Here is a 9,394-nt window from a genome sequence, read left to right as displayed (position 1 = left end):
ACTTTGCACATACAAATGTATCAGTGGACTAATTTAAAAATTTCGAGATCATCCACCATAAGTCTGGGACACTTCAAATACACAGAATAAATTCTGGATAAAATAAAATACAAAAACCACACATATCAAGAAGCAGTTATAACGTTGCACGTGGCGTCTACGTAACCTACAAGCAACACAGACGTCACCTGAATCTATTTTAATACCAAACAATAGTTACATCTCATATTTCATATTTTTTTCCACCATGGGTGACCTAGAAGTCCTACAGCACCGAAACTCCCAATCCCCGTCAATGCGTCACCTTTACCCCAACCAGACCCCAAAAACGCAGAACTTGACGCCCCCCAGCACCAGGAAGTCTTATGCAAGTCTCGCAAATGTAACTACAAACAACAATAACACCAGTACAAACAATAATAATTATGGAGAGAAAACGAATATGTTCGTGGGTTTGGGAAGGCGCTCCTGTCTGCTCGCGCCTGATTCCAATCGCGTGGTGCGCGTCAGAAAAACTGTTGTCTTCGCAGACGCCAGAGGACTAGCCCTGACACAGGTAAAAGATAAAACATCCAACCAAATTAACAAAACTAGCTGTAAGTGGAATTCTGTCTTAAGGCAATTAGGGCATCGTGCCTTAAGGTAAATTGCTGGTACTTCCCGTACCATTTTTTTTTTTTTAAACGATTAACATTTTTGAAAAAATTTTACTTCGAAAAAATAAGATTTTTGAGAAACTATAAATTGGACCAACAATTACTGTTTCTTGAAAAAAAAATTTAAAAAAAAAAAAAAATTTTTTTTAATTTTTTTTTTTTTTTTTTAAAAAATGTTTTCTTTATTTTGACATATTTTGGAAGACCTAAACTTTTTTTCAAAGCAATCGTACTGCTTTAACTGCATAAAGACGAAATATCGAAGCGCGTAAGCACCACGTCGCTGTCTAACGGGTAAACATTGGTACGGAACCCATAGGAATGTAAACAAAATTTATACTTATTGTTAAAATCTCTATAAAATATCTGATAATTTGATGTGCATATTTATAATGATCATTTTTGACCGCCAAATGGCATTTTTCTACTTTTTTTACTAGATCTCCGAAACAGCTACACCTGCCTTCATGAAAATTTGATCATTCTTCATATTGTTAATACAAGTAAAATGTTTTTTGAATTATTAAAATCGGACGCTCCGTTCTTTTAAAAACTGAGTTACCGTTTTCGGCACTTTTTGCCCCGTATCATCGAAACGGCTAGACCTGACTTCGCCAAAAACTAATCAGCACGTCTCCTTATCAATACAAATCGAATGTTTTTTGAATTATTCAAATCGGTTGATCGGTGTTCCCGAAATCGTCGACGAAAATTTGTATCCGCACACACATGCATACACGCACACACACATACATCAATTTTTTCTAAGGTATGCCAAAATGTTCAGAAGGTTTTGAAACGTAAAGATATATAAAAAAAAATATTTTCTATTTTTTTACGCTTACTATATAGCTTGCCCTACGGGAAGTTAAATATACCTTTACATATAATTAACTTCTCGTAGGGTATTATAGTAATAAGCCGAAAATCGAAAATGAAAACTTTTGCATTTCTCGACGTTTTGAAGGTTTCTGAACATTTTACTGGCACACCTCAGAAAAAATTGATGTATGTGTGTGTGTGTGTTTTGTATGTCCGCATTTTTTCGTCCACGTTTTCGGGCGCACGGATCAACTGATTTGAATGGTTCAAAAAACATTCGATTTCTATTGATAGGGAGATGTGCTGATAAGTTTTTGGCAAAGGCAGGTCCAGCAGTTGCGGAGATACAGAGCTAAATGTGCAAAAAATGATTTGAATGATCTAAAAAACTTTCTGCTTGTATTGACAAAACAATTGCTTTTGAGGATAAAAAAATATTACATCTTTTTTTATTTTCCATAAAATATTTTTTTAATTTTGGATTAAAAATTCAAAAAATTACCCAGTCTAAGCGCCACTCTGGTACAAATGTTTACCCAATTGAGTTTAGACTGTATATGTACTGGAGCACTTTTCCAATTTGGTGAAAACTATTGAAAATGCCGCCGAGGTGGGCACAGTATAAGTGAAAATGTCGCATAGAATTATTTGCAAATGCGTTTAGACTGTGACTATACGGGAGCACTCTTTCAATTTTGTGTAAATTAGGCAACTATTTTTTTTTTGAAATTGAATTTGAAATGAAATGACGATTGTTAATGTTCTGGAGATAAATTGATTTACATTTGATTTACATTCGATTCGCTCAGACATAACAAACAAGATATCCAAAATAATGAAAGTTACAGTATTTGTAATAATATATTTGAAAACGTTTAAAATTTCTCAAATATTTCATTACGGTACGAAAAGTTCCAGCAATTTGCCTTAAGGCACAATGCCATACACCACTAGTTAATTCATTAAATTGGAAATTTAGCAATAAACTCTATTTATTCTCTACTTACTCACACTATTATTTCTCTACTTACTCACCTCTTTATCAATTCAATTCTATATTTATTATTTTTTCTTTATTGATTTTTTTTTTAACGTTGTATTTTTATTTATCTGGTTATTTATTAATTTATTATTATTTATCTGTTTATCAATTTATTTATCTTTATCTATTATTATACCATAAGTCTTTTCCTCCAGGTGAGGATTATGTCGGAGCCCTCCGAAGTGCCCCCGTTCTGGAGCAGCCGCTTCTTGTCACATCTGATCCCGTCCAGGCTCTACGACGAAGTCGATGGCGGTTATCAGAATGAGACCAGGACGCAGACTTTTTAGGGATAGTTGGCATCCTAGGTTCGAACAACCTGCCAGGGATTATGTGGCTTTCAGGAGGAAGTTGGAGGAGTCCAATGTCGCTCTGGAGAATATTGTCGTTAGGAAGAAGGATGATGGGAGTTGTTCAGGAGGGAACGAGAATAAAGGTGAGGGGAATGGATTTTGATATATTCTTTAGAATCATATTTTTTTATTTTTTTTTATTTTACTTTACTTTATTCTTCTCGTCTTCTATATTTGTAGTTTATGGCTTTATTCATTATTCTCTGTATGTCATTTAGGTTTGCTTTAGTTGTTTGGCTCTATAATATTATTCCATATAAAATTATAGGTATTATTTGCGTTTTAAGAATTAGTATTTTATTTTTGGGTGGATCCTTTTCAATGCCCCTGTTAATGTTCCTATCTTTCTTTTTATTTTGTTTATATGTTCTGTCCATGTCAGTTTTTCATTTATTATCAGTCCTAAGTATTTTATGCTTTCCACTTCCTCTTTTTCTCTATTATTTACTTTAATTTTTAACTTCCCGAAGGAGAAGTTTATGTTTTCATCAAAAAGTCCGATTCGCTAATTTTATGTTTTCTCGGCGTTTCAAGCCATTCTGAATCGAATGAGACCAAATTTAAGGGAAAAGTATGTGTGTGTGTGAACAGATTTTTTGCCGTAAATCGACGTTTACTCAAAAACGGCTGGACCGATTTCAAAAATTTAAAAGCCATTCGATGTATCTCGATGAGGACTATCGTTTGTCAGTTTTGTGCGACGATCGGCGAAGCCGTTTCTTTGTAAATAGCAGAAATGTGAAAAAATTTTCGTCCACGTTTTAGCCCGCAATTCCAAATCGATTTTGAAAATTCAAAAACCATTCGATAGATATTGGTTGGGAATCGTGCTGCTTAGTATTTGGTAAAGATCGGCCGGGCCGTTTTCTTGTAATGAACTGTTAAAAAAAAAATTTCGACGATTTTCGTGATTTTTTTTGACGGTAGATACCATAGTCCTGTAGATCACACTAAAATATTACGGTTCTACGACAGCTTGTTTAGCTTTAAAATTTCGTCTAAGTTTGCAAAAATTAATATCTTTTTTTGGCATTTGTCAAAATTAGACCTTTGATCGACGTTTTCTCAAAAACGCCTGAACCGATTTCAGAAATTTAAAAGCCATTTGATGTAACTCAATGAGGACTAAAGTTTGTCAGTTTTATGAGATGATCTGCCGAGCCGTTTCTTTGTAATTTGAAAAAGAGTGTTAAACTTTTCGTCCACATTTAAGTTCAAACTACCGAATCGATTTTAAAATCAAAAACTGTTCGAAAGATATTAGTTGGGAATCATGCTGATTAGTTTTAGGTGAAAATCTACGGAGCCGTTTTCTTGTAATTACCTGTAAAACTGTAAAATCTACCGTTTTCTTGTAATTAATGTTAAAAACAAATGTAAGCCGATATTTTATGGAACTTTTTTTGGCGATACATACCATGGTCTTATAGAACTTTCTGAATTATTACGGCCTTACAACAAGTAGTATAATTTTAAAAATTTATCAAAATTTGAGAAAATGAGTAGTTTTTTTGACGTTTGTTAGAATTAAAATTAGACATAAATTAAATGAACATACTAAACTATTATAGTCCTACGGTAACTGGTTCAATTATAAAAATTGTTGAATTTTGAAAATTTGGTTTTAGAAAATACTCCGAGTTAACGTGTTTGTTCGTTTTTAATTATGTGTAATATATCTACTCGGAATACTTTTAATCGCTCATAAATTAATTTATTTTTATTGATTAAGTCAATTATTTACGCATATCGGGAAGTTCGTGTAACTTGCCTCAAGGCTAAATACCAATACCAACTAGTTTTATTTATTTTTTAGCCGTCGGTACCGTAAAAGTCCGCAATCTTGACTACCACAAAGATGTCATCATCCGGTACACCACAGACGGATGGAAAACATACAAAGACGAAACGTGCAGGTAATAACAGAACATCCAATTCCGATCCAAAAAATCAGTTTTATATTTCTCCAAATAAAATATTAAATTCATTCTTTCCAGCCATGTCCCCACATCAGCATCTGCCAAGACAGGACCATCGTCCGCTTTCCATTTGCACGACACTTTTAGGTTCGAGTTGCTTCTGCCGACGGTTGCAAAATCAGGCAACCCTTCAGCTGAGAAATCAGGCAACACTAATATCTCTACTCAATTGGCTAGAATGACTCTTGGTGATGATAGAAATCTGAAGAATTCTGATACTGGAGTCGTGTTTTGCGACCGAGTCGAATTCTGTTTGAGGTTCAGGTGTGCAGGAGGAGAGTACTGGGACAATAACAGTGGAAGGAATTACGTGATACAGAGGAGACAGCAGAATGTAAGAGATGATGAAACCAGGAATTCTTGATTGTTGTGATTAAACTCCTGTTTATTTGTCTATTACCATTTTTCTTTTCCCAGGTGATAACAATGAGCAAATTAGCGGATAGTCCGAAGGCTTCGGACAAAGTTCGAGAGGCGACTTACGCTTCCATGAATGGGGGCTCTTGGAGCGAGTTTGCTAGTTGGCAGCACCTCGACAATAATTGTCCATATTGGTGACCGAGATAGTTGAAAAGCGAGACCGGTCAATTATTTATTAATACCATTTGGAGATGAAGTAGGCGATGTGGAGGCCCCTTTATTGTAAAGTAAGTTTACAGAAAATGGAAGTAAAAAGTGGGAGTAGAATTTCTTTTTAGAAAGTATGAATTTGATTGCAAATGCCTGAGTAAATCCAGTTGACTTGGTACTTATTCAGTAGACTAGGTGCATTTTCAGAATGGGCAAATATTGCCACCATTCCTGGTATGAAATATTGAGAATTTATCACATTGCTAAAATTTATCCTATTTATCCGATTGAACGGTTATTTATACAATTGTTTAAATTTATTTAGCCTGAGTATTTACTCAAAAAGATTAATTATCGAGTTATCTGTAAGTTTTTATCAAGCTGTCCAATTAATTATCTAATTGCCTGAGTATTTATTACTTCTGGATAAATCTGAGTGCCTGTTTAGTTGCCTAAGTACTTACTTAGATGCCTGAAGTCTTGTTTCTTCATTTATCCTTAATATTGCTTATTTATTACATTACCTGAAATAACTGGTTATTTTTCAGATTGCCTAGATATTTGTCCAGTTTCCTGATTTTTAACTAGTTACTGATTTATATCTAATTGCTTGAATATTTCTGCAGTCACCTGATACATTATCTGAATCAATTGGTTATTTTTTAGGTCGCCTTGATATTTTTCCAGTTCCCTAAATATTTAATTAGTTGCTGATTTATATTTATTTTCCTGAATATTTCTGCAGTCATCTGGATGTATTCCAAGTTGTCGGATTACTCATGTAGTTATCCATTATTTTACTTATGTAGTTAACCATCAGAGTATATAACGAGTTGTCTGAAGATTTTTCCATTTCCCTGAACATGTTTTCCTCCAGTTGCATTTATATTTTTTTAAGTTGCCTGAATATTTAACCAATAGCTTGAATATGCCTCTAGTTGCCTGGATATTTTTAGTTGTCTGGATATATCTATTTGCCTGAATATTTCTGCAGTCACCTGCATAGTTTTCAAGTTTCCTGATTATTCATGCAGTTAATCCATTAATTTATTCAGTTACCTGAGTATATTACGAGTTGCTTGAAAATTTTCCAGTTGCCTGAATATTTAACCAGTAGCTTGAATATGCCTCTAGTTGCCTGAATATATTTTAGTTGTCTGAATATATCTATTTGCCTGAATATTTCTGCCCGGGATATTTTTCAAGTTGCCTGATTATTCATACAGTTGTCCAATTAATTGCCTCATAATTTAGCGAATTACCTGAGTATTTGGAAATTATTTTTGTATTTAGAAGAATTTTTAGTACTTGGCCTAAAATTCAGGAATTGCCTGAATATTTAGGAGTTTATTTTGTGTTAAGCAAATTTCCTAAGTTTTTAGCGAATTGACCTAGAATTTAGCGAATTGCCTGAGTATTTGGAATTTTTGTATTTAGAGGATTTCCTGAGTACTTAGCCAAATTTTGTTTTTTGCGGATTATTTTGTGTTTAGCAAACTTCCTAAGTATTTAGCGAATTGCCATAGAAATTAGGGAATTGCCGGAGTATTTGGGAATTATTTTTGTATTTAGAGGATTTCCTGAGAACTTGAAGAATTACCTGACTACGTGAGGAATTAGAATTTAGCGAATTGCCTGAGTGACTAGACGAAGCATTTGGAAATTATTCAATTATTCAAATTGATTGAATTTATCGATTTTCCTGAGTATTTATTTAGGGCATCATTTTTGTATTTGGCAAACTCCCATTCTAGAATTTAGCGAATTGCCTGAATATATGGCGAATTGCCTGAATATTTAGCGAATTGCCTGACTAACTAGATGAAGTATTTGGGAATTATTCATGTATTTAGCGAATTGCCTGAGTATTTAGGGCATCATTTTTGTATTTGGCAAACTTTCATTCAGCGATTTCACCTAAAAATTATCGAATTGCCTGAGTACATAGCGAATTGCTTGAAGTACTTAGTCGAAGTATTTGGAAATTATTTATATATTTTGCAAATTATTTATATATTTAAAAAATTCAACGAGTATTTGGGGCAACAATTTTTGTATTCGGCAAACTTTCTAAGTATTCATTAGTGGTTTCCCCAAGAATTCAGCGAATTGCCTGAGTATTTATTGGATTGCCTGAGTTTATATAATAATAATAATTTTTATTTACGGAATTTTTTTGTATGTAAGAAATTTACTGAGGATTTAACGACTTGTTCAAGAAATTATTTATGCAATTTCTTGATTATTTATTAAGTTGTCCAACTATTTATTCAGTTAACGAGTATTTAGATTAGCTGAGTGTTTGGGTTTTTACCTGAATATCCAACCAGTCGCCTGATTGTTCATCTGTTGTTTTTCACTTGCCTGATTGTTCATCACATCTACATAAATCTTATTAATTTATCTAGTTATCTCAGTGCTGAGATCTTATTACCCTGAATATCTCAAAAACTAATATTTAATATTGCCTGAAATATTTAACCAGCTACCTGAGAATTTATCATACTTCTACACATAATTAGACATTCTACATTTATATGTACTATTTTTTTTGTTTTTCAGAACTTATAAATTGAACATAAAACGAAGAAATAAGAAAGAAGACTGTGAATTCAAAGTGCCACTCGATATAAAAAATATATTTATAAAATGTTGAATAATTCAAAGTCTACGTTAACACGAGTCGATATTAATAAATATAATTAATGAACTAGTCTTAATAAGAAGTGAAATATATATAAATAAAAATAGTGCTATAACAATAACAACGTGAACTTCCTTGTGAGCTGTGATAATTATAATGTGAACTTTTGTATATATATATATATATATATATATTATATATTTATATTTTATATTTTACATATTAAAATAGCTGGTCAAGCCCCCTTGAAGTAAAACTAGATTTACCATACTATTTATCCTAATTTATAATTTGTTATTCCTACTGGATTTGTGTAAAAATTAATTTTGTAACATTTTACATTTAATAATTAATTTTATAAATTTTTATATGGTATCGGTATTTATATTTCACATTTTTATTCTATGTGTAAGTAAATTTTTATGATATTATAAATTAGGTCATTCCTCGGGTGCAATTATAATAATACATATTAATTTTTATGATGGTACAAAATTTGTTATCGATATTTAATTATATAATGAAGACTTTGATTTGTACCTGTCGAGCATCATTTGTTATTACATGTTACTTTTATTTTATTGTAGTCATTAAAATATTATATTTTTAGTGTAAGATTTTATTTTTAAGTGTAGGATTATGCCATATCGTTTTCAATATGCAAAGACTGAATTTTAAATACATATATGGATATATTTTTAATTGGGGTTTTATTTTTTAAGTCAAACTTCTAATGAGACTTCTTACAAAGGTTGCATTAAACGAGTAAATAGAAAAAGACCAAGTGAGAATTGTTTGTTGAAAATGCTGAAAATATTTTAAGTTGTGTTAAAATTGTGTTGTAGATACTCTGAAAATTTTAGAGATTGCCTGAAAATATTTTGCTATTTTTCAGATTTATATTAATATATACAAGTATGAATACTTTTATATTAATATGTATATAAAGATTACATTTTATATTAGTTTTTTAGTGTAAAACTGACTAAATTATTATTTTAATAATAATATAAAATACTATTCTATTCTAATTCTCTTATAGTCTCCTGTTTCACACTACTACTTGGCAAAGCTCCAACTTCCTTCAGCAAATCCATTTTATTGTTGAAGTATTCCCTAAACCACTCGATGTGATTAATCTTCTCCTGCACCGTCAAATAAGGATTCTTCGACAAACCCACACAAACCAATTCCATAAAATGTCTAACCGGTCCTTTCTCCGGACACCATCCCTCCAAATGTTTATCCATAAACACATGCTCTGTAAAACAAACACCATGTCCTCCAAACCTTGTTCATTATCGATAGGAAACTTCCACAACTTTCCT

General features: G+C 32.1%; 2 protein-coding genes across 2 annotated transcripts; one reads left to right on the top strand and one right to left on the bottom strand.

Moving 5' to 3' along the window:
* The first annotated feature begins 423 nt into the window (after positions 1 to 423).
* LOC113387526 (protein phosphatase 1 regulatory subunit 3C-B-like) lies at positions 424 to 8,105 on the top strand. Its single transcript, XM_026624855.1, has 6 exons — positions 424 to 556; positions 2,676 to 2,956; positions 4,690 to 4,789; positions 4,871 to 5,186; positions 5,270 to 5,499; positions 7,985 to 8,105. Exons 2-5 carry the CDS (start codon positions 2,770 to 2,772, stop codon positions 5,408 to 5,410), a joined length of 744 nt encoding a protein of 247 aa, XP_026480640.1. The 5' UTR covers positions 424 to 556; positions 2,676 to 2,769; the 3' UTR covers positions 5,411 to 5,499; positions 7,985 to 8,105.
* A 983-nt stretch (positions 8,106 to 9,088) lies between these two features.
* Positions 9,089 to 9,393, bottom strand: LOC113388560 (28S ribosomal protein S31, mitochondrial-like; the record flags this gene model as incomplete). Its single annotated transcript, XM_026625931.1, is given in 2 exon segments — positions 9,089 to 9,345; positions 9,348 to 9,393. Coding segments are annotated over 2 exon segments (303 nt in total), but the record flags the coding sequence as incomplete, so codon positions are not given.
* Between the last annotated feature and the right edge of the window lies 1 nt (position 9,394).

Source organism: Ctenocephalides felis, unplaced genomic scaffold (genome assembly GCF_003426905.1).
Source record: "Ctenocephalides felis isolate EL2017-DRISC unplaced genomic scaffold, ASM342690v1 CF-g0.4_SCAFFOLD_03572, whole genome shotgun sequence".
Classification (NCBI taxonomy): Eukaryota; Metazoa; Arthropoda; class Insecta; order Siphonaptera; family Pulicidae; genus Ctenocephalides; species Ctenocephalides felis.
Note: the sequence above shows the minus strand (reverse complement) of the source record. Positions and strands in the feature narration are given on the sequence as shown.